General features: G+C 36.6%; 1 protein-coding gene across 12 annotated transcripts in view; it reads right to left on the bottom strand.

The window, feature by feature from the left end:
- The window catches only part of TACC2 (transforming acidic coiled-coil containing protein 2), a 228,748-nt gene that overhangs the window by 46,846 nt on the left and 154,885 nt on the right, over positions 1-27,017 (bottom strand). For 7 of the 12 annotated variants that reach the window (XM_051981584.1, XM_051981577.1, XM_051981574.1 and 4 more), the window contains 3 exons: positions 7,137-8,451; positions 4,503-4,538; positions 2,355-2,415 (listed from right to left, as the gene is read on the bottom strand). In XM_051981584.1, coding sequence (XP_051837544.1) covers positions 2,355-2,415; positions 4,503-4,538; positions 7,137-8,451 — 1,412 coding nt within the window. The remainder of the gene's footprint in view (positions 1-2,354; positions 2,416-4,502; positions 4,539-7,136; positions 8,452-27,017) is intronic. The other 5 variants (XM_051981585.1, XM_051981575.1, XM_051981583.1 and 2 more) reach the window with 2 other exon arrangements.

Raw genomic sequence — 27,017 nt, 5'->3', positions numbered from 1 at the left:
CAGAGTGTAAATCCTGATTAAGGTTTACCATTTTGGTAAAGGAAATAGACCCCACTTCATTAGAATTTGTAACAGTCTTCACTGTTGAGAAATATAAGAAACATATATAAAGACATTATTCAACTTTGAAAATACCTTTCTTAGCTTTGTGAAGGTAGAATTTGCTTGTTTCCACTACCCATAGGAAAACTCAAATAATGCTTTAACAATTTATATACTTGTAAGGCAGCAACTTCCTCTGTTATCACTAAAAACAAACACAAAAATGATAGTATAATAGCTTTAGAGCTGGAAAGGACCTTGTATCTAGCTCCATCATTTGAGAGATAAGAAAATGGAAGCTGAAAAAGGTCAAGTGATCTGCTCAGAATCCTATAAATAGCTAGCAAAAAGGGTCAGCTTCTCTGTCTCTGAATCCAGGGATCTCTCCTCTGTCATTATGCCTTAGAGAGCTAATTCCTTGAGAATAAAATTGTCAGGAGGAAGAAACTCAAATAAGAAGTGCCTAAAATGTCAGAAAATGAGCTACATATCTATATTCTTTAAGAAATTATTTCTTTTTCCTCCCATCAAAACTATATGTTTTGAAGGAGAAGAAAATGTAGTTATCTACATAATTAAAGTCTTCCTAGAAATTCCCCTAAGCAGTTTTTGAGCAGAAGGGTCTCTCTCTCTCTTTCTTTCTCTCTCTCTCTCTCTCTCTCTCTCTCTCTCTCTCTCTCTCTCACACACACACACACACACACACACACAGTGCTTCCCTAACCATATTAAAATGTAATTGGAAGATATTTAACAAAATAAATTAAAATGTAACACAATATAGATAATGTTCATTTGTGGTTTTCTTAGTCAATATGAGTTGCTTTCAGGGATCTGTTTCTACTTAAATTGGACACCAATGGTTTAAAAGTTTCCTTTTCTTTCTACAGATCGTTATCATTTATATGCTCACCGTACATTTCCCTGTCTAGTCTGACCTTCAAAACTGAGAGATTTTCAAGTACTTCAAAGACTAGTCAGAATAGACTATAACAAAATACACTGCACTTGTTCCTTCAGAGGCCCAACTAAAGTTTTCTGAAACTATCTGCTTATTATCCAAAAAAACCTGATCTTCCAAAATTAGAATGGATCTAAATAAAGTTAAGGGACAAGATATGAATAGAAATCATTGTAACATGAGCTAGAATAATATGAAAAGGACAGGTCAAAGAGAAAAGGATGTCAAGGATGGAAGAACCTCTTCTGGCAGGGAGATCTTGAGGCAAATCCAAGGACTAATTCTTAACAGCCTATACATCAACCCTGGGCAATAAAAGGATGGAAAGATTTCAACAGAAATGTGGCAAGAGTCTTTTCCAGGTTCAGAGGATAGGTATAATACAAAATTCATGGAAATCAGAGAAGAAAGGACACACTTAGAAAATAAAGGGAGTAGTGAAGGCCTTGAATGTCAGTGAAAGTTTATGTTATATCCTCTATGTGATAGGTAGCCAAGGAAGAAATAAATTCTAAATAGGAGAGTAATGGGTTTGTGGGCTATGAAAATTATACTGGCAGTAATGAAGGGTGTATAGGAGAAGGAAAAAACAGAAGGTTGGGAGACTAGTCAGGAAATTATAAAATAGTTTAGAAAGGAGTAGGTGATTAGGGCTTAAATGAGAATGAAGGCATCAGAACTGGCAATAGGAAGGATGGGGAGGGAAACAGCATATAGACAGAGTCTATGGGGCATGGCAACTGAAGGAGCAAATTTTAGTTCAATATGAATTAAACTTTCCTAATAATGGAAATTACCCAATGGGTGACCTTGAGGCAAGTGGTATGTTGCCATCTTGCTAGAAATGGATAACAAGCAAAGATTTGATGCCCATGTGTCAGGATTATAGCAGAGGGAATAACTGCAGGACCGGGTTAGGCGAGGTGCTTTCTGAGGCCCTTTTCATCATTGAGATTCTGTGAGTCTGTCATCCAAAGCAAGCATATTAAAGCTCACAACAACAGCCCTGATACCCTAATATGTCTTGCATATCACAAAGTTTTTACAAAATATGTACACATCTATTATTTCATTTGAACCTCACAGCAATCCTGTAAAATACACCAAGACCTTTTTTACAGATTCTTTTTTACAGATGAGGAAACTGAGACCTAGAAGTATCATGTATCAGTGCCAGAGCCAGAAAAGGTTTCTTCACTAACCCCTCCATTCTACTTATTCAGCCCTCCCCACCATGAAATTGATCCAGACTGATGGAAAATATACACAGTGCTGGCAGTAAAGGGTTAAAAATATCAGATCTTCCCCATATGAGCAATAAAATTATAAAAACAAGAAAAATGTTATATACCTGTGAAGGTGGATCAGACAGAGGAGACCGTTTTGGCGACTTTTTCACCCTAAATGTATCACTGGAAACAAAATTTAAAATGTAAACACAATAGCCAAAGGTACAGAGAACCCGCCACAATACAAAGTGGACTACAACCGCCATTCCTGCTAGCCCAAACTGCTCCATATTCCCATATGCACCACACCAGCATCTCTCCTGAAAATAAATGGTATTTTTAGCAACTACTATTTATTTGTCCCCAAAAAAAAGTAAAATAAAGCTGCACCTATAACAAAGGGATGCCATTTTGGAGAAAGGATCCAGAAAAGTGAAGCTGATTTAGGCTAATCTTGGGTCATAATTTCCAAAAGCCAATGGTTTAGCCAATTAATGTACTTGTTTCATAAAAGAATATCAGACCAGGAAAAGGGAGGATAGATAGACTCGCCTAATTTTTAAAACATTCTCCATTTAGTGGATGTGCCATTTTGTTCTTGATTGTTACCTTGCTTGAATTCACAATGTACTTATGAAGCAGGTATCACTGTAGTCTTTTTATGGTTGGCCACCTGGGGTGAAACTTGTGCCCACATTGGCAGAAATCAGCAGCAGACTTTGACAAATGGTAAAAATGAGATGATTTTTCAAAATGCCACATAGATCTACAGATTACACTGGTATAGTTTCAGATTCTGGATTTCCTATCAATTCAATTTACTGAGAATCAAGAAGTGTACAAGGCATCCATTCCTACATAAGACAAATACCATGCAAGCTTAGGAGGGAAAGCCCAAAATTACACCTGTCCAAGTAATGAGAAATGGATAGAGATAAGGAAAGAATCTGGGAAGTAGAGAATTATATATTAATAGATAATAGCATGTGTATATATATATCAGGTTATTTTTAGGCAAGTATAAAATCGATTTTCATATTCTATAACAGCCTTAAGAAACATTATTATATATATAGCTAAGAGTTGGGCTGTGATTACACAAGGGAAGTGACTGCTATATTCATCATAATACTTTTTAACTCTCCCCCCTTTTCTTAAATATGACTTTTGACAATCAAGTTCTTCACTTTCTTTCAGCCAAAATATTCCAACAATGGCATTGTTGTATTAAAAATAAAATGCTAAAGCAATAGCCCTTTCCCTGAGAATAGTTAAAAGTCTATGAATATATTTTTCAATCATATAAATATAGATACAGCATATGCATATTATTTATATCATAAAAGTATTTCTGAAAGATTAAAAAAGTCCCTTTAACAGAAGAGAACCAAATTAAGCAAGCACTCCTCCTCCCACAAAGCTTTGCATGGGGTTGCCAGGTACTTGCTTAAAGTCATGCTGGTTTTTATTATTAAAAAAGGGAATAAAGAGAAGCTACTTCCCTTTTATCTACACCTGAGTGTGTTTAATAGAGCTCTGTAGGCCAGGGCATAGCAGCAACAGCTTAGAGTTGGTCAGCTCTGCTTTTATCAAAGCCTAGCGTGACCGTACATGGATGCCAAAGATGCATTCCAACTGAAAGCTGTCAATGTAGACAAGGAGGGGAATGTATGAAGGGCTATAGATTGCTCTAACATCCGTGCACACTAGATTTAAAAAGAAAGAAAAAAAGATTTCTGGTCTGAGGGCTCAGCACCTTCTGGATCTGTGCATTTTTTTTCATTTTGAAATTGCTTAAAATGCTTAAACTCTGCTCATTAGCAAGAACAAATCCTATTCAAGGGCTGGCTATGTACCCAAATTTATGCATTCAAATCTTGGTGGATAGTTGTAAATTGAGCCACGGTATTATCCAAAGCAATCTTCCACCCATCTAAGTGATAATGAAAGGGTAAAATATGCAAAGAAAAAATAAAAGAACAGGTTTACATGATAACATTGAATATGAAGAGAAAAAAGTGTCAGTCCCAAGAAACAGGCAAGCAATTTCATTTGTGCTAATCATAACAAATGAGAAAAATGACTCCCACTACTGTGAAGCCCCATGACTTATAATTCCCCATCATGCCACAGAAACATGGATGGAACAGCCATGAATTATAACAAGGAGAGCATAAAAGCCAGAAACAAATGGGGGAGGGGTGAAATATGGGGGTGGAGAGGGGAAGCCTTTTTAAGCATAAGAATTTGAATCCATTAAATTTACTTACAACAGAGAACATACAGACATCACATCTTCTACCATCCTAAGACAAAGAAGACAGAAAAAGAGAGACAGACAGAAGGAACTGACAAAAAAGATAAATCTGCAGATAATTGGTTATTAATGTGTTAGGGAAAAATCACCGTCCACTGTGGATCCCGTTAGAAAAGCTATAAACATTCAAAATTGTAGGAGAAGTAGGATTCTCTGGGAACATCTCCATTTAAGTCTCCTGGTATTTCTTGGCAGATCTTTGGGGCATTTCCCAAGCCATAGAGTGCCCCATGCACATAGCAAATGACACTTGGAAGGTGGAAGTCCGAGATTGCTTAGAAAAGCTCCATCTTGTTTTGACCTGTTTTGTTTTGTTTTTTTCCCCAGTGACCAGCACATAGTAGATGCTTAATAATGCATACTGACTTGACTTGTTGACTTGACAACAAATGCCCACAAGCTATCAAGATCGATATTTTGACTAGGAACAATAAGATAATGCACATAAAAAATTGGTTTTCTTTTAGCTTATGTCAGCTCCATTGATCCCTTAACTTTCCCTCTCCTCACCAAATACTCCCTGCCTTTTACCCTTCCTCCAAAAGAAAAAAAAGCATTTTAAATGACAAGAACATGCCTTCTTTCCATTCATAGCCTGGGGAACAATGACTCTTCCTTGTGATTCTGACTAATTCTTTTTTAAAAAGGTGTGTTTGGGGAAACAGAGCCAGGAAACATTGTTAATCTATTTCCCAGCTTGTCTGATCCTGCTCTAATGTTGAAGGTGATCTCACGGCTGTCTGACTGTGTCAGTCCTCCTGAAACATTCTGAATCCCTTGCCTATGTTAAATGCTGGGTGTGGTTCAGAACTCAAGCTGAAAGGGCCACCTGTTCTCTATTCACGGTGAAGTGGGCAGATAGAGGCCCGCAGCTGTCCTTTGTTCTGTGGCTGCCCAGTGGGATGACTGGACACAAAGGAATTGTGAAATCTTCAAAGGTTCCAGGCCTGGAACCCCACTGGAGGACAAGTGCAAGGCTTCTAAGCGATAACAGCCCTAGGCATATATTCAATACCTTTCCTAAGGTGCCAGCTGGTCTCTGAATCTGGAATACATGTCACAGGAGTCCCTGTGAATTCCTTTTAGGGAGACTCATTGGGACTGACCTGTGATTTCAAGGATAAAGAATCTCACAGGATCACAGCTATAGAGAAAGAACTTTAGAGGCCATCGAGCGCGACCCTCTCATTTTAGAGATGAGGAAATAGAGACCAGAGAGGTGACGTGCCTGAGGTCACACTGCTAGGCAACCAGTGGCACAGTAAATAAAGGGCTTGAGATGGAGTCCAGAAGACCTGAGTTCAAATTTGGACCTAGTCACTTACTAGTTGTAAGTGGGCAAATCCCTTAATCTATATCTGCCTTGGTTTCCTCACCTGTAAACTGGGGATAATAATACTCTCAAAGATTCTTGTGAAGCTAAAATTACTTATACTTATAATATATATATATTATACTCACAATATACTTATAATACTTATAAATGCTTATAATACTTATAAAATGCTTTGCAAACCTTAAGCACTTTAAGAAAATCCTAGCTTGCTAAGTAATTGTAGCAGTGGGGAGTAGTAGTAGTAGTGGTGGTGGTGGTGGTGATACTACTACTCTTTTTCTTCTTCAGCTGCTGCTGCTGTACTACTACTACTAGCTGACATAATATCTGAACCCAAGTTTCCTTGACTCCCAATCTATTTGCTGCATAACAAGTAATGTCCCTACCAATGCGGGACTGCCCCTTCTCCACAACTTATTATAGTTTTATGTCATTGCCTAGAGAGCTCACCATATTCAATCTAAATCTAAATTTACAAGTTCATAATTTCGAATAGTTCTTTTTAGTGAACTGAGAGTTTGGTCAAGACTGTTTCCTCTTTCAAAGTTTTATTTGTTCCCTTGTATAACTGGACTATGGGACTTTTGATTGCAAAGCATTTTAGGGTAAGGAGATATTATGGTGCTGACCTTTTTTTCTTCTAAGACCAAAAAGAATAAATAGATTTAAAAACTGGGTCTGTAACAGAGATGGTTCCACATCTTCTCAGAAAAGAATCATAGCAAAAAAAAAAAATTACTAGTATTTTATAAATAATGAATATGCCCAGGCAATCTGATCACTAAGCCATTCCAGGAAACAAATTTATACATGGAATATCCAAGCAGGGGCATACGGCATGATGAGAAAGTTTTTCCTCCTACGTAGAGGAAGTGTTTCTTTTCTAAAGGATTCCATGTTTGTCCTACATAAAGACATCATACCTATCACACAGAATAGTGGTAGGATCGTGGCTAAAAATAAACAAATCTTAAAAATATTAATTCATTAAGATAACAGCTCAGAGAGTCAAGCTCTAAGGAATTTCTTGATGGTAATTCTTAGATGTGCATCCTTTACATGATTGGGAAAACGCCACTACAACTGCTGCAAAGAACAGGACAAAATATTCTATCTGTCTAATGTCATTTCTATAATGAACGATGGTCAGACCCAAAGCTGTCATAAATGTATCCAAGCATTAAGAAGAGAATCACTCTAATATTTGCTATGTCCTCTGGAATCCTGATCCAACTCTACCCTTGAACTTACGTCTTTAGCGGCGTCTTTTTTTTCTTTGCAGGCTTGTTTAAGTTGTCTCCTTCCACACCATTGGTCTCAACAGCACTGGCTGGGATCTCAAAAGAAGCTGGGGACTTAGAAGGTGAGCCAGAAATCTTAGAAGATGTCTTAAAAGGGTCTATGGAGTCATCACAGATGTCGGCATCAAAGTTGTATGTCTGTTGGGGCAGTTTGGGAGACTCTTGTATTTTTGTAGTGGAAGAAAAGGGGTTAAAGTTGGGATCGTCCCATTTATCTATATCAAAGGTATAGGAGCCTTTGGAAATGGGGATTTCATTAGGGTCAACAGGGGACTTAGTGGGTGAGGCAGGAGCATTATCAAGTTTTTCCACTGTCTTTTTAGTCTTTGGCCTCCTTAGCGGCATCTTGGCCACTGGCTTTTTACCTATCTTTTTGGGAGGAGGGGGATTTTCCAGTTGGTCGTCCCAACTTCCTTTATCTTCAGAATAGTCAAACTCCAGCCTTACAGAGGCTTTGGCTGGGGAGTTCTCCTGCCCTCCAGTGTCAGATGGGGTCACCTCCACTGCTTCTGGGGCTGTGTCCAGAGGCAGAGTCTTCTTTCCAATTGGGGGTGAGTTCTGTACTTTGCTGCTGCCTATGTTAGGTGGAATATCCCCCTCGGCACTATCAGGGTCCAGGGGATAGGTAGCTTTGGATCCAACAGTAGTCTCCAGTGGGCTTTCTTCAGGCACTTCTGGGCCTGAACCTTCTGTCTTACTTAATTCAGTTTTTGTTTCAGATGCTGGGTTTTCCTCGCTGATAACAGGACTCTCCTCCACTGGGTCTTGCTGAGTTTCCTTTACCAGTGATGTTTCTGTAGGTTTTTTGGTGGTCTGCTTCTTTTTTAAGGAAGGGGGTCTGGGTTTTTTAGTTCTCTTAAGAGTACTGGAAGCACTTGTGGTACCCGTGCTGTACGCGTCAGCTGCTACTGCCCCTGCCTCATTATTCTCTAGAGAAGCACCAGCAGCACCATCAAAGTCACTAGCTTGCAAACTGAGAGAGCGGGATAAGGTAGATTTAGAAACAGGGACAGAATCTGTCGATTTTCTCCGGACGTTCACTTTGGAGTCCCGATTCTTGGCATCTGGAGAGCTTGGTTCCAAGGTCTGCAAAGTATCTACCACCTCAATGTTATCGAAGTCCAAGTTGTACGTCCCGCTGCTGGCTATTGGTTTGTCTTCATCAAAGACTGTAGAGAAGGAATGTGATGGAGGACGGAAAGGGCTTCCTTCCACTGACTCACTCTGCGGCACATCTGTGATGGAAACTGTCTCAGAACACAACCCTGAAGGAACAGACAAACAGATCACACTTAAGGAGATATTCGATTTCGACTTTTCCTTTCTTTCCCTCAGCCAGAATTCTTAGTTTTCAGAGCTAATAAGGACATTTCAAAGCAATAGCATAAGCTAAAAAGGGGGTGCAACTCTTTTTCAGGGGCCCACTGGATGCCTAGTAGATTGGGTTCCACAATTTTCAGATTCCACTTTTCCAAGTTAATAAATTTCAAGCAAATTCTAAAAAGAGGAAATAATGAATTGCTTATAAGAAACTACTGGATATATGTCCAGTGACCTGAAAAAGTATATTTTCCTAGCTAGAAGAGCTTGGAATTTCCACATTAAAAATCAGATTGAGTAAGTTCTAAATAGTAATCTATAGCCCAAAGAGTCCTCTAGAGCAAAACTTCTTAAACTGTGAGTCATAAATCCATTTGGGGTCATATAACTAAAATATTGGGGTCAAGAAATTATGATTTATTAGCTGTAAATGTTTGATCACTATATCCATTTTATATACCTATATATCCAGGATCACGTAAAAATTTCTTAGCCAAAAAGGAGTCAAAAGTAGAAAAAGTTTAAGAAGCCCTGCTCTAGAATCTTCTATCTGTAGCCATGCACATCTCTCTGAAATTGGGAGGACAATGATCTCCAATTAGCCTCAGTAGCATATAATGTAGATTAATTTTTTTTTTTAAATTGGGGCACGATGACCTCTATTTTGGCAATGTTTCCCCTGAACTACTGAAATAGTATAATGACCTTAATTTTTAATGGAAGAATCTTATTATTTGGTTCATTCTTCCATAGTTTAAAAACACTAGGAGACAAGATCTTGTTTCCTAAATTATAAAAATAATCTTCTATAACCTTCCTATAATTTAGAAATTGGTTCTATTTTCTAATATCCCCATATTAAAAAGCTAACTAAAAAGCCAAGTATTAAACTTAGAGAAATCTCTAATTTCCTTCATTTAGGAAAAGATCAAAATTCGAAATCAACACCAAAAAAAAAAAATTATAGGATCACTGTTTTTTGCCAATGCATACCCATTTAGGGTAAAAGTTAAATTGCATAGTAAAAAAAGGAAATCAAGATTTTTTCATATTGTCTCAGAAAATTGTCCTACTCCAGGCCCATCAAAGAATGATTTAGTAGGAGGGCAACAAGGGAGGCTTGGGGAAAAAAGGGAAACAAGGAAACAGACTATAGAAATAATAAACAATGATTAACATGATTTTATTCTATCATGAAATACTATGAAAGCTGTCTTCTTTTATACATATACATATGGATGCTATAATAGTCCTCCAACCATATGGCCTAACTTCTCTTGGGAAAGAAAATGACCACAAATTGCATTTAATATCAGTAAAAACTCCCACAATTTAAAAGATCTGTTCTGAGCAGATGGAAAAGCTCATGGAAGAACAATTATTAATCCAATATCCAGTAGGACAAGGTGGGTGGCTAGCAATGAAGCTTAGCAGATTCCAAATGTAACATGATAGCTGATCAACAGTAAAATAATAATAATCATTATCATCATTCCATTAGGATCCCAGCCCAGAAAATCCAAATAAAATGTTCCTTGTAGCCAATTCCAACTTTCCACATTTGGGTCCAGCTGATTTGAATTGGACAAGTTTAGCTTAAAGTGGGTTAGGATGGCCTTTGGATGCATCCAACCCTACATCGTCATGCACAGGTTACAAACTTTGCCAGCTCTTGGCCATGCAACCTGAGGAAAGAACGATCTTTTTTAAACCTCTTACAATTTTCTCAGTATTGGTGCTGGTCAAGAATACCACACCACCTCCCAAAGATAAATATGCAGATATATAGTCACAAGTTAAAACAGAAGAAAGGAGAAGATGCTCACAGGAAATTCAACAATCCAATGTGGAGTGTACCTTTGGCTGTATCAACACATGAGAAAAAACGGTCAATTCAGACAGTTCAGTAATAAAAAACAGACCCCCCCCCTCCAAATCAAGCTAGTGATGGAGTATTGTATACATCAGGCTATAGGCTGCTCACATAACTCCTACACAAAGAAATAAATAACCTAGTTCATAGAGATAACATAGACCTATTGTACACCTGAGTAACTGAAATAACTTGAAGAAATAAGCCTAGGAAATGCAAAGTGATGCCTGAGTTTTATGAAATGGTTGGTTGGATGTGAAGTCTGAATGCATTATTTTCTCCCTCTATTAATCACTAAAATCCAAAAAGAAAATAGCATTAAAAATCATACATTTCTTTGTTTTAGTAAAGAATATAGTGACCATAATGTATTTTTTCTAGATGTCTCCCAATAATTATTATGAATAGTGATACTTGTATTTGTCTGTAACAGCAATGCCCTCAGGGGCTACTGAAAAACACATGACTCAATTTGTCTTAATATTGAACGGCTCTTCTGGCTGAGCAAGTTATTTGTTTTGTCTCTATCATCACAGTTACTCATTTTAAAGTTATTTCGTAGCTTGTTCAGTGGGTCTGCTGCATACTTCTTATTTTATGGTACCTGGTACCATCAGGATCCAATAATCCAGGAAGTTTAAAGTTATCTATGTCTCTTATCTTTTCCTTACTTCTTCCCCCAGATGAGAGTTATCTTTTATGTCTATTGAGTAAGCAGCCTTTCCCTTCAATTCTCTTTTATGTCACACTCTTCTCTCTTGTCCAATATTTTCTCTTGTTTAGTTTCTCCTTGTCCTGTCCTTTGTACCATATTTTCACCACCTATAGCCATTGCTGGCCAATGCAAGTTTTTTCTTTGTGATCAGTGATTCCAGCACTCACAGGGTCCTCTTTATATCTTTGCCCAATTTCAGCTATTTCTGTCAATAAACTGAACAAGTCATTCTTCTGAGTTTGTTACAGTTGTTCTGGGTCGTTAAGGATTGAGCAATAAAAATGACCACTCAGTAAATGAAGTGTTATTGAATGTTCTGTACAGCATGATGCCCAGTAAAAGCATAAACATTAAAATAAGTCAGAATAAGAAAAAAAGACCATGCTGGAATAGAGTTACTCTATAGTTGAACTCTGAAAATCTCTAATTCCATGATCCAGTTTTGTTAGGAGCAGTGTACATGTCACCTTTATGTTAGGAGAAGTATAAATTGTAATCACTGAACTCTTTTATCCCCAGATTTTTTTATTCAATGTTGCTCTTCTGATAAGATGTATATTATATCTAGAGTTTTGAGAGCCTTTCAGATGCCTCCTCTTCTTTCAAGATTCAGCTCAAGTAACACTTCCTTCAAAAACGCTTTACTAATTCTAATTTTTTTTGACATCATTAGAATGTGAGTTTCATGTTTTGTTTTGTTTTTTGCTTTTGCTTGCATCTCAGCCTTTGGAATTGTGCCTGACAGTAAATGACATGTATGTAAAAGAGGGTGTAGAAATCTACATTACCCTGCAGGAAAATAGGACCAGAATGATATATGGAAAGAGGAAGAGGGTGATAAAAGAGAAGATATATGGGAGAGGGAGTGGTCAGTATCTAAACACTTTTGAGGAAGAACAAGATGAAAAGAGAGAGTGAATAAATGGTGGAAATACAATTAGCAATAGTAATTGTTAAAAAATACTTTCAAAGCATGTTTTTCTGATAAGGCCTCATTGCTCAAACATAAAGGGAACTTAGTCAAATTTATAAAAAAAAAAAAAAAGAAGAGCTATGCCTCAATTGATAAATGATCAAAAAATATGATTTATGCCCAAAGGGCCACAAATTCATATACATCCTTTGACATAATAATATCACTCCTAGGCATGAATATCAAAAGAGATTCAGAAAAAAAGGAAAATGACCTGTATGTACAAAAAAAATTCATAGCAATTCTGTTCTCAGACAAAAAAAAAAAAAAAAAAAAAGAAATTGAGGGGATATCCATCAATTGGGGAATGGCTCAATAAAATGTATAATGTTTCTATGATGGGTTATTATTGTTCTCTGAGAAATGATGAACAGGATGCTCCCAGGAGGAAAAAAAAACCCTGGAAAGTCTTTTACGAATAAAATGAATATACACTGCATACAAAGTAATAGCAATGTTCTGGGATGATCAACTTTAAATGACTTTGTTATTCTCAGTAGTAGTGAAGAACTTATAATGAAAAATACCATCCTTACCCAGAGAAGGAACTAATTGTGTCTGAATACATATTGAAGCATTCTCTATTTCTCTCTTTCTTTTTAACTTAATTTTTCTTGAGGGTTTTCATTTTCATTAGGGTGAAAGCTCTATGTGTTCTTTCACAATTTGACTTTTATGGAAATGTTTTATATAACTTCACCTGTGGTTTCTTAATTGTGGAAGGGAATAAGGGGGAGTTTTGAATGTAATTGGGGACATATAGTAAATAAATAAATGAATTTTAAAAAGAAAAAAAAAAAAGAATTGAGCCTGATAAGCACTTAATAAATGCTAATGAATTAACAGATTCAGCTCAAAGTACATTCTCATCTCTTCACATGGTACTAGATAATTTTATTTGGAACTCTGTTTTGATCCTATCACACCATAATTTGTATTCTATTTATCTCTATGCAGGTCACATCCCTTCCTTCTAGAAGAATGGAAACTCCTTGAGAATAGGGACTATGACATGTTTTTTTCTTAGCATTCCTACTGCTTAGAATGATTGTGTTATATAGTAAGCATGTAATAAGTGTTTGTTGTTCAATTGTATTTTATTTTTGTTATTCAGTAATTTCAGTTGTGTCCAACTCTTTGAGACCCCATTTGAAATTTTCTTGTCAAAGTTGTTTGCATTTCCTTCTCTAGCTTATTTTATAGATGAAGAAACTGACATAAAGAGAGTTAAGTGGTCACCTAACCCCAAATCATACAGCTAATAATTGTCTGAGGCTAGATTTGAACTCATAAATATGAATGAGTCTTGCTGATTCCACACTTGAAACTCTTATCCACTGTGACACCAGCCTGCTCCTGGCTAATTTTGAACAAAGTAAATTCTCATTTACATTATAACAAGTTGGCTTTACCATGTCTATTTATCATTTCTATGATAGACAGATGGAAAAATCTAGTTCGTGTTTATTAAAGTATTTTGAAGATATTTTTAAATTCACTTTACTGATTCCCTTATAACTTTTGTTTCTTCAGAGATATGGAAAGAAGTATTAATGAATTCAAACTTTAGAGAGTTCTTCCTCCTCCTCCCAATTTTAAATACAACTCGAAATCACTGAATCAATCAAATGGCCAGCAATAAAATATTACATATTTACTATATGCACTGAAGAGAAATACAAAGTATTATGATCCAGTTCTTGTACTCTCAGATTTTATAATCTAATTAGAAACAGGGACAAATTATGCATTTGAACTGATTAGGGAAATATTAAATGCTAAACTGTGTGCTACTGATAAAAAGTGAAACAGGAATTTTTTAAAGGGAGACTTAAAAATCGAATTAATCAATATTAGGAGGGCTGTGAGAAGTCAGGCAAACTAACAGTGTAGGTGGAGCTGTGAATTAATCTAATCATTTGGGAAAATAATTTATAATTACATGAAAAAATTCACTAAATTTTTCATACTTTTTGACTCAGACATTCTATTACTTGGAATATATCCCAGTAAGGTCAACAACAAAAGGAAACAAAGCCCATGAATAACAAAATACTCATTGCTCTGACAGAAATGGGAAAAAATACCTGGAAATACATAGACTGTGCATAAATCAAAGAATGACTTTAAAAAATGTAAAAACATAGGAAAATTTATGCAAAGCAATTCAGAGAAAGTAGAACCAAGAAGATAAAATATACAATGATTACAATAATGTAAAGGAAATACTAAAAGGCAAGAGTACTCAGATTAATTGCAATGAACACTGTGGGTTTCAAAGGGCAAAGGATGAAACCCATATCTCTTCTCCCAGTGGAGAAGTGGGAGACCACAAGTGCAGAATGTTGTATATATTTGAGGGTTCTGTTAGTTCTGTTTAACTGCTTTTTTTCCTCTACAAAGTAGGGTTTAGTGAAGGGAATTTATTACAAAATGGTGGTGATGTTTTTAAAAAAACCCAAAATATTATCAATTTTTTTAATGGAAGGAAATAAAACTAAATAAATGAGAAAAAATAAAAACTGCCTTAGAAGAGAGCAATGGAGAAGGCAGGGTCAGAACAAGACTTTTAAGAAAAGATTTGACAGAAAAACAGAATCTCAGATTTGAAAGCAATCTTTAGAAGTCATACAATGCAACCTATTCCTGGAAAAGAGTCCTCACAACATCCCCAACAAATAGTCATCTAGTTTTGTTTCCCCCTATGTGAAGGAATATGAGGGAATTCATTTCCTCCAGAGGTAGCCCATTCCAACTCTTAAATATCTACTTTAAGTTGATCCTTACATCAAGTTAGAATTTGTTTCAATTAAAGTCTTATCCATTGCTCCAAGTCTTGCCCTCTCAATGGATACTGATTTCCTATAGCCTATAATTACTCCAGGATGGTAATAAGATGCCTGCAAGTAGAGTATTTATCACTTCTATAATAAACAGCTGGAAAAATCTGGCTCATATTTAATAAGGTATTTTGAAAATTTGCTTCAATTCACTTTTCCATATGACAGCCTATGAAATTCTTGAAGATCACCATATTGTACCCTTTATATTTTCTCTACTCCAAGTTAAATATCCATGATTTCAACAGGTCATGTGACAAATTCTTAAGGTTCTTTATCAACTTGATTAGTTTCCTATGGATATTCTTCATTTTAACAGAGGGGATAAAGCATTTATTAAGGCCCCATTATGTGCTAGGCACTTTTCAAATGTCATCTCACTTGATCCTCATAACAACCTTGTGAAGTAGGTACCATTATTGTACGCTGTTGAGGAACTGAGGCAGGTGATGAGTAAATAATGGCCAAAGCACACGGAGCTAGTAAATGTCTGAGGCCAGATTTGAAATCAGATCTTTTATGTACATATCACTTTTATAGTATTGTATAATATTTTATACAGTATTTTATTTTTTAAAAAGTATCTTTTTCACTGGGCTGTGTAGCTGCCTTTTGCAATGTTGTTACTAAAATGTGGTGCACTAAATTGGATAGAGTTTATACATAGGAATCTATGTAAAAATCTCCAGGGGAGATTAGATGAAGGCAAAGGATTGCAGTTCTATCACCTTCTCCATATTGGATGCTATACTTCTCTTAATGCAGTCAAATATTGTCTTAGCAGACTCTAGAATCCAATGGCTCCTACTGATTTATCCCTACTAAATTTCATCTTATTTTGCTCAACACAATGTTCTAATTTGTCAAAAATTTAGGTCATCACTGACATCTCCCTTGTTAGATATCCATTCTAGCTGTCCCTCATCAGTAAACCTGATAAACATGTTCCCTACGCTTTGATCAAGAAATGATCAATATCTCAGAGTCAAGCTCAATCCTGGGGCACTCCATTATTGACCTCCCTTTTAAATGACACTGAACCATATACCAATTATTACTCTTTGAGTCTGATTGTTTAGACATTTGTGAATCCACCTAAAGTATCAACATATAGTCCACATCTCTTCATCTTTCTATACGACTAACAAGAGAGGCTTTTAAATGCTATGCTAAAATTGAAGTAAAACTATCTCAACAATACTCCTTGACCTGCCACTTTAGTAACCTTGTCAGAAAAGAAAAGCAGAGAAGGTTAGTAAGGTTTGTTCTTGTTGAAATCATGCTGTTTATTTCTGATGAAGGCTTCTTTTTTTCTAGATATTCACTCACCACTCTTTAATAATATATTATATAGTTCTACAAGAATTAGGGTCAATTTACTGGCTTACAATTTGCAGTCTTTGCTCTTTCACTTGTTATTTCCCTCTCCCTTTTTCTTCTTTCCTTTTTTTCTGTTTTTTTTTTCCCTATTTCCTTTCCTTCCTTGCTGCTTTCCTTCTTTCTTGTCCTTTCACACAACATTTGCCTCCAACATTTGCTTTCTAGACAGGCAAGCAGCAGGAGGGGGAGCATTAGTGAAAAGAACATTAACAAAGGTTAAAAAAAAAAAAAGGCAGGCCATAGAACAGTGATAGGATAGAGAGGAACTCTACCTGCCTGCCAGGAAGCTATCTGCACACTGTTTTCTAATGAGAATAAACGTTCTCTGCAACTCAAAGATGTACCACAGTCTCAAACCCCTTTTCCTTTGTTTACATTGCTTCCAAAACTGGGAGAGCCTTCTTTGCCTGCAGAAGTTTCAGGTCGCTATTTCCCGTACAAAGAAAGCCCTCATGCCTGAGTGTGAATAAATAAATAAGCACTTATCAAGGGCCTACTATGTGCCAAACACTGGGAACACAAATCTAAAGGGAGGTAGCCTTTAGCCCTAGGGAGCTTGCACTGTCACAAGCAGAGACAACATCTTGGAGGGCGTGGTCAGGGGAGGAATGTCTGGCTGGGGAATCAAGGGACTGGGATTGGAGCCTGAGGGAAGGTGATTGACTGATTGGGAGACTATGGTCATCCTGATTTCATCAATACAGAGTTTGGGCATAGAAGAGAGGGAATATAAACTACGTGCATTGACAGAACAAGTTGCCTGTGATTATAAGGAATGTGGATCATAGTTTGGGGATGGAGAGATTTAGTAGATCTATGAATGTGTGCTCACCAATTAGACAGCTGAGCCTTGGGGTGGAGTTCCAGAGCTGAATGAATTTGGGGGAGTGGAGAGGGAAGGAGGGTGTCTGAGGGTGGATCTCGAGGGTAGTACCTCATTTTGCACCTCATCTGTGTTTATGTGCTTTTTCTAAGAGCTCCAGGAAGCCTCAGGAACAAGGTGCCCCTTCCAGGGCTAGCTGACCACCTGAAATCCCCTCGTCATATCGTTTAACTCAACCTTGGATACAGTGAGTACCTTACCAACTTCCTGAGACTTCTTTCCCCTTTGACAGGAAGGCTGGAAGATGGAACACTAAACTCCATCCAAAGCCTTCCTTTTAGAGAGCAGAATCTGAATCATTTTGTCTCTGCATCTTTGCTTAGTTTCACCTCCACAAAACAAGATACCCCGAGCCAGATACTTCTGGTGTCCTGTTCCCTCTACCCATTCCACCCTGTGTTTTGTGTTTTCTTATCCCATTAGATTATAAGCTCCTCGAGAACAGGGACCATCTTTCTTTTCTTATTTATATTCCCAGCATTTAGCATAGTATCTAGCACATAAGTGCTTAATAGATATTTATTAAGTTTAATTTTCTCCTAATGTCTATCAAGGTGCTTAATAAATTATTATTAAATAAAATAGGAAAATGAAGTCCATAAAGCCAGATAGGTAAAGAGATATGAAGGAAGCATCTAGGGTCCCTCTGGTGTCCCTATTGTGAAGCAATAGCACACCTCTGAATCACACAGTGCTCAGCAGATATTACACTTAGCCATCTGTTCATTTTTATCCCCAAGAACAAACTGCTGCTCAGCAGCTTGTCATGATTTTCTTGTCTGGACCTGACATCCACTAATTAAATCATCATATATTACAAAACACATTGTAAATGTGTGCCTAGCAATGTTTAGAGGATATCACTCTAAACATTTCATTTTGGTACAATAATGACCTATTTATATTTTGTTTAGATGAAACATTTTTAAAAAAAAACTAGCAACTAGGACTTTAAGGACTGCAAAGCATTTTATGTATGTTGAACCATTTGATTCTCATGACAGTGGACCCAAGGACATGGATATTACTAATATTTCCATTTTTACAGATGAGGAAATTGAGGTTGAGAAAGTTAAGTGAATTGCTCAGGGTCACACAGCTAGCAAAAGTATCTGAGACAGGATTATAATTTAAGTCTTCTCAACTAGAAATTGTACCCATGGGAATTTTAATTGTGGCATTTTAACTAATTCTAAGGAATAGTGTCAGAGTTTGATCCTTAATTCCTCAACTATACTCTCAATAAACACTCACATATAATCATTTCATTTCTTTGTATCAACAAAGTGCCTCATAGATACTTAACAAATATTTTCTGAGGAATGGAATGAATGAATGTGCAGTTTTGATCTCTGCTTTCAAGAAGCTGACATTCCAGGCTGTGTCTTTTGTCATAAATACCTTCTGCCCTAGGTATGGGCTATTAACTAAACTTGATGTATGAGCCAGGATTTGTAACTCACATTCTCAAAGATTAGTCAGTGATTTCCTGCTATGAGAAAACAAAAATGTTTTAAATTTGGTCATTTTTCAGTGCTGAATTGTCTTCCTTCTCCTTTCCCATTAAAAAACAAAAGCTAAAAAAACAAATAACAACAACAAAAACCTGTTACAAATATGTAGAGTTAAGCAAAACAAATTCTCATGTTAGCCATGTCTTTAAAAAACAAGCAAAGAAAGAAATATAAATGAATTTACACTATAATCACCTCTTTGTCTGGAGGTGGGAAGCATGTAGAAATGACTTGAATGATCTTACGATTTGAAGAAAAGTGTGGTTAATTTCAAACATTTGGAAAACTTGCAGGAACCTTGGTAAAAGAAAGTTAAACTCCAATTTCTACTCTACTTAACTCAACACTAATAAAGAATAACTCATGTAATCTGATTTTTTCTTTTCTCCAATGACAATATCCCTCACTCTCCTTTGATTGTTGTTAATTAAAGCTCTCCTTGCCAGCTGAGTTGCTCACCTTTCCCACAATGAGACCATTTACAGGAACAGGATTGTGCATTTGGTCAAGAATCACCAAAAATACATGTCACATAAATCACTTCTATTGACAATTGACTTCTACTTGGCCACAATATTTCATTCACCCAAAATTTAATGCTCATTCAAGGATGATGTATTTGAAAGAGTAATAGTCCTGAAACAAATACCCAGATCCTGGTACCAGTTCTGCCACTGATCCTGAGTAAGCCGCTTAATTTCTCCACAGTATAGTTTCTCTATCTCTTAAGTGAGAAAGCTAAATTCTCTAGCTCTCAAATTCTATGACACTATAGGTACCCCCAATAATCCTATTATTGGGAACACACCTTAAAAATGTTAGCAAAAAGAGAGAAAAGGGATGTCTGTTAAGATAGCATTTGTAATTGCTAAATAAATAAACAAACAAATAAATAGAGTGGTTATATGATATAGAGTATTGGGCAAAGAAATTTATTCAGTATTTCTGCAAAAACTCAAATGAGGTCACAAAGAGTCAAGCATAACTGAAACAACTGAAAGGATGGATACATATATACATGCATACATACACACACATACATAAAACTGTAAGTGATCTAATGTCCATCAATGAGGGAATGGCTGCATAGGTTGTGGCACCTTGATGGAATAGAATACAGACAATAATGAAACTAAGACTAATAAATAGGAGAGATAAAAAGATACTTCAAAAGATCTTTATTTTTTTAATACCTTTTGCAAAGTGAAAAAAAAAACAGAAATAGAAGAGAGAACAATTTAACAATGGCTCTCTTATGGGGAAAAATAAAGGACAATGGAAAAAGAATCCTGATGAAAATTAAGATGTGACTCAAAGTTATGGCACATTATACTTTGAAACGAGTCCATTGGAATGCAAACATTTGCAAAGTGAATTAGTTAATATTTAATAAAGCTTATAATAAAAAATTCATAAATAAATAAAATTAATATCTCCCAGAATAAGTTAAAGCTATATAAGGATATTTAATAATATTCTATTTCTAAAATGATCTAATATTCAAAAGGAAAAAGCCCCATTTTCTAACTGTATGAATAATCTCTTGCTGCAGTTATTTAAATGTGAATATATATTAGAAAAATCTAAAAATTATTTAGATCAATTAGGTATAAATAAAACATTACAATATTACTTTTTGTTTGAATGATCCAGAATTTTCTTGTCATACTCTAGCTCACCAATTTATTTGGGTCCAAATCATGTTCTTGCCATTGATATTGATGCCAAGGATATTTTTTTACATCTTAAAAATATCTTTAAAGATTAAAAAAATTTTTTAAATATTTTTAAAATCTTGATATTTTTACCATGGGGCAAGGAAGACCCTCGAGCATCATTTTATAATTAAAAAGAAAAACAATTCTGTAGATTTGTGATTCATAGTTACTATTATTAGAAATAATAACAATAGCATTTATACAATGCTTTAAAGTTCTCAAGACTTTTACAAATATTATCTCATTTATCTTCACAATAATAGGGAGATATTTTACAGATGAAGAAATTGAGGGTTAAGTAACTTGTTCAGCATCACACAGTTAGGAAATATCTGAAGTTGAATTTGAACTCAGGTTTCTGTGACTACAAGTCTAGCATTCTAGCTACTACACTACCTAGCTGCCTCAAAAATTGTTATTTTTATTATTTATTAAAATTGCTATTTATTTCACAGGATCCATGAAATGATATAGGAAAGGTGATCCATAAACTTGGGAGTGCTACAAAAAGGCCAATTATAATTATTTTTGTCTCCTCTAAGTTATTCAATTTTTATGTATTTAAGATGTGGGATCCCAGGAGTGGGAATGGGAGGGGGTTGGTAACTTATTTCTTATTTTATCACTTTAAAGAATCACAACAAAAATTATAAGCTAAGAAGAGTCAAGTAACCTTCTGTAAGTAACATCTTTATCTTAGATGATAGAGGCTGATCCTCATAAAGAAGGGTTCGTGGAATGGCAACAAATGACTGTGGTATACTTGGAAGTTCATAGTTCTAAGAAGGAGGTTTCTACAACTAGAGAAACATATAGTATTTGTCAGAGAAAGCAGGAAAAAAAGAGCATCTTCATTATATAATCTGAGGTCAAAGATCACTAGGACAGCTAGGTATGATAGAATTCTGCTTGGGATCAGGAATAGCTGTTCAAATGCTACCCAAGAAGTACTCGATGTATCATCCTAAGCAAATCAATTACTTCCTTAATACTCAGTTTCTTCCTCTGCTAAATGGACATAATGATAATAATACCTATCTACTTCACAAGTCTGCCATAAAGATCAAATGAAACAACTTGTGTAATAAATTTTACAAACTTTAAAAAATTAAGCGCTATATAACTGCCAGCTATTTCTGACATAAAATGAAGATTTCCCTGGTGGTACTAATTTTGCATTCATATCTAATATCCCCCAGAAATCTCATTTGCATAGCTTTGGGTTATTGATAATCATAATCATCACACTGCAGCCCTTGGGGCAATGGAAGTGTCTCCATGATGGGGATCATGTGTTATCTGGCCTCCTGGGTACATGGGACAGCTGGGCAAAGACAGTTTAATATTCCTCTGCTTTCTCTCCATTCCCCCTTTGAATATCTGCTGAGTAATAAGTCCTTCCCTAGGACAGGAAGGCAGCAGAATGTTAGAGCTGGGAAGGGAACTAATAGCAGAACGAGTTGAATAGGGCCATAAATCTTACAAATATGTATATGTTCTCAAATGCACCTGTTCTCATAAGTCAATAGAAATGAGGAGCCCAGCCCCATGAAGCAGAAGGGCTGCAGGAGTGTGTGGGGAGGGGCAAAGGGGAACATGTGGGAGGCCACAAGATTGGGGAGCAGGTAAGCGCCTACAAAGAATATGACTCCATCTCAATTTGGGAATGCCTGAAATCCTATTCCAAAAGCTCCCTCTTTAGCATAAAGTTTTGATTCTAGTTAAATGCAAGTCTTTCTCCCCACCCCCATAACACTTTGAGCTATTAGCCATCACATCTTAAGTAAAAAAGGTTCAAATAATTTTCAAGAACGGTTTTGATAGGGTGAAGACAAGAGAAATGGGTGATTTGGGGGTCACTTCTGCATTTAATGGGTTACATACCAACTCAATAGCAGGACATGATCAATGATGACTTATTTAGAAGTAGTAATTAGAGATATCCAGAGAAATGAACATTTGGAGAAGGGTAGACTAATCATGTAGTGAAGAAGAGATAGCAGATAGACTTGAGTTCTGCATTATATCTTCAAAATGGTTAAAGGCTTAGAGGAAGGCTTCCAGCAGAAGAGAGAGGCCCTTAATAGAGGATTTATGGGAGGTCATAGATAAAACAGGAGATATACCCATGTATGGGTTGCATGTGTAAAGAGAGAGCTCATGAGCATGATGAGATAATGAATCCACCAAAGGATCAAATAAAAAGACAGAAAAAAGGAGCTCTATGGAGAATAATTATAACAATTTTGGCATCAATGACATTTATGTATAGTATTTTAAGGTTTGCCAAGCACTTTATATAAATTGTCATTTAGTCCTCACAATGCCAGGAAAATTAATTATAACAGCCCCACTTTGCAGATGAGGACATTGAGACAATAGAGTTTGAGTTGAGAGTCTTTACAACTCTAAATCCAGAGCTCTATTTACTCTTTCAACTAGCAGCACAATCTAAGCAGAATTGTGTGCATGGAAGGGACCTCGGTGCCCATCTACTTGAATCCAAACCTCAACAATATCCCCATTAAACAATATTCCCAGCAAGTGGTGATTCGCCCTTTGATGTCCAGTAAGGGAGAACCACTCTATCCTAAAACAGCTGATTCCACTTTGGTCTAATTGTTAAGGTATAAATGCTTTTCCCATATCAAACTTAAATCTGCCTCTTTGCATCTTCCATCCATGCTCTCACTATGGGGTCAGAATAACCTTTGTGAAGAACAAGCTACTGTAATAGTTATGGATGTGTCTGCTGCTGGCTTGCCTCCAGAAATGAAATAGCCTTAGATTTAATGGTAGTAGATAAAAAGCATTGATAATCAAAAGGCCTACCCAACTGGGTAAAGGGCCGAGAACTGTGCTTTCTGATGGGTGCTATTTAAAGTTAGTTTCAAAACAGTAAATCACAATAAAGTAAGGACATCATGTGGTGCACACATAAATATTAACAAGCTCATAAAATGTGAATTCTTCACTCTCCATAATTAGCCTCCTCTTCTTTTCTCTCTCTATCTCCTCCTATTTCAATAAGACTGGCCCAGAGTACCTAACCTCTTTCATCTTCTTCAGGGACACTGATGGAGGGTATGCTGTGTACTGTGTCTTATCATCTCCTCCTAACACATTAAACATCCCAATTTTTTAGAAGAAAAAGTGTATAGAAATATGCCAGCATTATCAGTGAAAAGGAACCCCGGGCTTTGTACTCTGTGGTCAGCCTAACTGAGCACATTCTTCTAAATAAATTAGGTTACAGGGGCACTAAAAGAAACCTGAAAGCCATTGGGAATGTTGTTGGTGTTCTGGTGAGCCATCATTTTTCATAAGGTGCTGAAGGCAAAGTTTCAGGAAAACATAAACCTCAAAAACCCTGATAGATGAAAAGGGGGCTGGTAGAAAGGACTTTTAAGCCAATGGTTTTGATGATTAACCTATATCACACTGCTGTATAGTAGGTTTTTACAATGTGTAGGAAATGACCAAGGCTGTAGATAAAGTCAAGGAAGAAAGTTCATTCCTTCCAGATGGAGGGAGTTAAGGTCTTTGGAATCCATTCCAGAAATTTCATTTTAAAATATGGGGCTTTTATTCTGCAGACATTTTCCATTCCTACTGAAATGTTGACTCTGGAATATTTGTAACACGGGCAAGGTTACACTATGTTACTGTCACGGTTGACTCTTCACAACCCTATGGGTCACAGTACGCCAGACCCTTCTATCCTTCACTATCTCTCAAAGTCTATCCAAGTTCATGTTCATAGCTTCTCATCCTCTGCCCTTTCTTCCGTCTTGAATCTTTCCCAACATCAGGATCTTTTCCAATGAATCTTATCTTCTCATTATGTGGCCAAATATATAAGCTTCAGCTTCAGTATTTATCCTTCCAATAAATTGTTTGAGTTAATTTCTTTAATTATTGACTGATTTGGTCTCCTTGCTGTCCAAGGAACTGTCAAAAGTTTTCTTCAGCATCCTGGTTCAAAAGCATCTATTCTGCATCATTCAGTTTTCCTTACAGTGCAACTGTTACAGCCATACATAGATGCTTATTGCCCTCTGTGCTAATTATCTAACCAAGATGAACATGACCAAGAGTAAAAACTTCCCTGAAGACCTCAAGGACGACAGTTTCACTATTGTAACTGAGGATAGCTAATAGTGTTAAAAACCCAACACTATTGAGCATCATAAGAACCATAAGATCTATTATGGGCCATAAAGAAGCCTGTTCCAAGAGGTTCATCATTGGAAGGTTTAACTACCATATGATGAATTTTGAGCCACAGTAACTCATAAAGACTGTCCACTGAAAGAGTCATCCCCGTTACTGAAAACATCCCCTGAAGTACTGGTGTCAGGCTCAAGCAGATGAGAAGAAAGGTGGGGGACAATCCTGTTACATAAATGTACATCCTTTCTGGTTTTGATCAGCATACAGACTCATTAATATAACAAAATGTTTCTATTTGGCTTTCCCTTACTCTAAATCTGTCTTTATCTTTTAGAACCCAGGCAAAATCCTGTCCTTATAAGATCCTATGTCTCTTATCAGGTGGAGAAGATTATAGATTAGTAGCCCATGAACAAGCTTAGAGTCTGTGTGACAGATTTACTAATGATCCACAGTCTTTTCTAAAGATAACAATTACTAATCTCTATATAATGCTTAAAGTTTTCAAAGTGTTGTATTGTATGCATATATATATATAATTGTGTGTATATATATATAAGATATATAATTTTGTGTGTATATATACATAGATATATAATTGCGTATGTGTGTGTGTGTATATATATAATTGTGTGTATATATATATAGATATATAATTGTGTGTGTATATATATAAATATAGATATAGATATATAATTGCATATGTGTGTGTATATATATATGTATATGTGTTCCCAGTATACACGGCGCACATAGGACCACATGAACAACTTGCTATTGTACATAGTTTGCCACCTGGTATCACTCTGCTTCAGTCTCAACACAGGTGGTCACCACCCCCTGACTTCTCAGGAAGGCAGAGAGCCTTAGGGGAGATGGGGAGCTGAACCAGACCTTGTCAGCAGGTTCCCCCTGGGCTGAAGAGTCTCACACCTTATCCAGAGTTCCCCCACTGTCTGCGGCCCTGACAGTGCACTGTGCAGTGTCCCGGGAGAGATTCTGAAGTTCCAGTTCTGAAGGCTGTGGCCGGCACAATTCTGGGAGTACTGGTTTTTGGTGCTATCTACCATGGATGCAGGAAGCAGTGAACCAAAGCTTTGGGCCAGCCATGCTCAGTGGGAATGAACCTTCCACCTAGTGGAGACAGACTGTGAGGGGATGTTTTTTCCACTGGATGTTATTTTCATTCAATAAAGCCCTCTCACCCTGTCAGTATTTTGCTGAGTATCACTTTTGGCACCTTGTAATTTGAGCCTACGACAATCAGCAAGTTAACACAGAATCATGATTGAGAACCGGAAGACCACCTAGTCCCATTTCATTTTACAGACGGCCCAGAAAGATTACATAATTTAACTCACAGGAATTAAGTAAAAGACCAGGATTTTGAAGCACAATCATTAGATGCCAAATATTTACTTTTAAAAAAAGTCACACGGCCTTCTTTCCCTGTTCTTCCCTTTTACAAGGTACCCCTCCTGAGATGACATTCCCTTGTCTTAGGAGCTTCATTAACAAACCAAGGGCTATGTGGAGAGGACCTTGCATTTCCAAAATGCTAACCACGTGAAATCTTGTCATGTAATTATATACAAAGCTGGGAAAGCTGGAGATCTGAGCTATATCCCCTCTTAACACAGTTCTGGGTAGAGTTGCGGGGATTGAGGGTTAAGTAGAAACCTTTCTCCTTGGCATTCTAAATCCAGAGGAACAAATAGGTTTCTGGTTTAAAAACATTGTGCTTTCTGTGACTGTCATATCATTCCTAAACCTTTCATCCTGGGACCCAGATCATAGATTTGATCCAACCCCTAAGTCTTCAAACTTGACTACAAAAATAATATTAACTCATTATTGGAAGAAACAAAAGGCAGTTCTATTGCCAAATGTCAAGGCTGTTTAGGAATGGAATTTTCTATTATCTTTATTCCCTAATCTTAGTCGCAGATTTTGTCCTCCCTCACATTTCCAGTTTAGAGAGCACTTGTGGTTGTCAGGATCCTGGCACAGATGAGGTTAACAGCCTGACAGTTATTAGACATAATCTGAGTGCAACAAGATTAAGAAAGCTTTGGGGTCTCCTGTGCCAAGAATGACATCATGTGGCAGAAGGAGACCATCTGAATAAATTATCCTCTCTGCCTTGGGCCCACTTATCTTTTCACCTGTGACAACATTTGCGCCTCCCCTTGCAACTCTTCTGCTTCATTAAACACAAAATTGGCAAGGGCAAGGTCATTGACTTTCAGAATACCTTGATCTTCACTCTGGCCATGGTGAAATTGCTTGATGGAATTAGTGAGCTTGAAGGGGAGAGGGGGGAGCCGGTGACTTTAAGATGGGAAATCTAACATTTAATAATTGCATGGCCTTATACAAGTCACTTCATCTCTTCCTTCATCTGTAGAGTAGCATAATAATACTGATGCCCTGGGATATTAT

The sequence above is a fragment of the Antechinus flavipes genome, chromosome 2, assembly GCF_016432865.1.
Source record: "Antechinus flavipes isolate AdamAnt ecotype Samford, QLD, Australia chromosome 2, AdamAnt_v2, whole genome shotgun sequence".
Classification (NCBI taxonomy): domain Eukaryota; kingdom Metazoa; phylum Chordata; class Mammalia; order Dasyuromorphia; family Dasyuridae; genus Antechinus; species Antechinus flavipes.
This window is presented reverse-complemented; position numbering and strand designations above follow the sequence as displayed.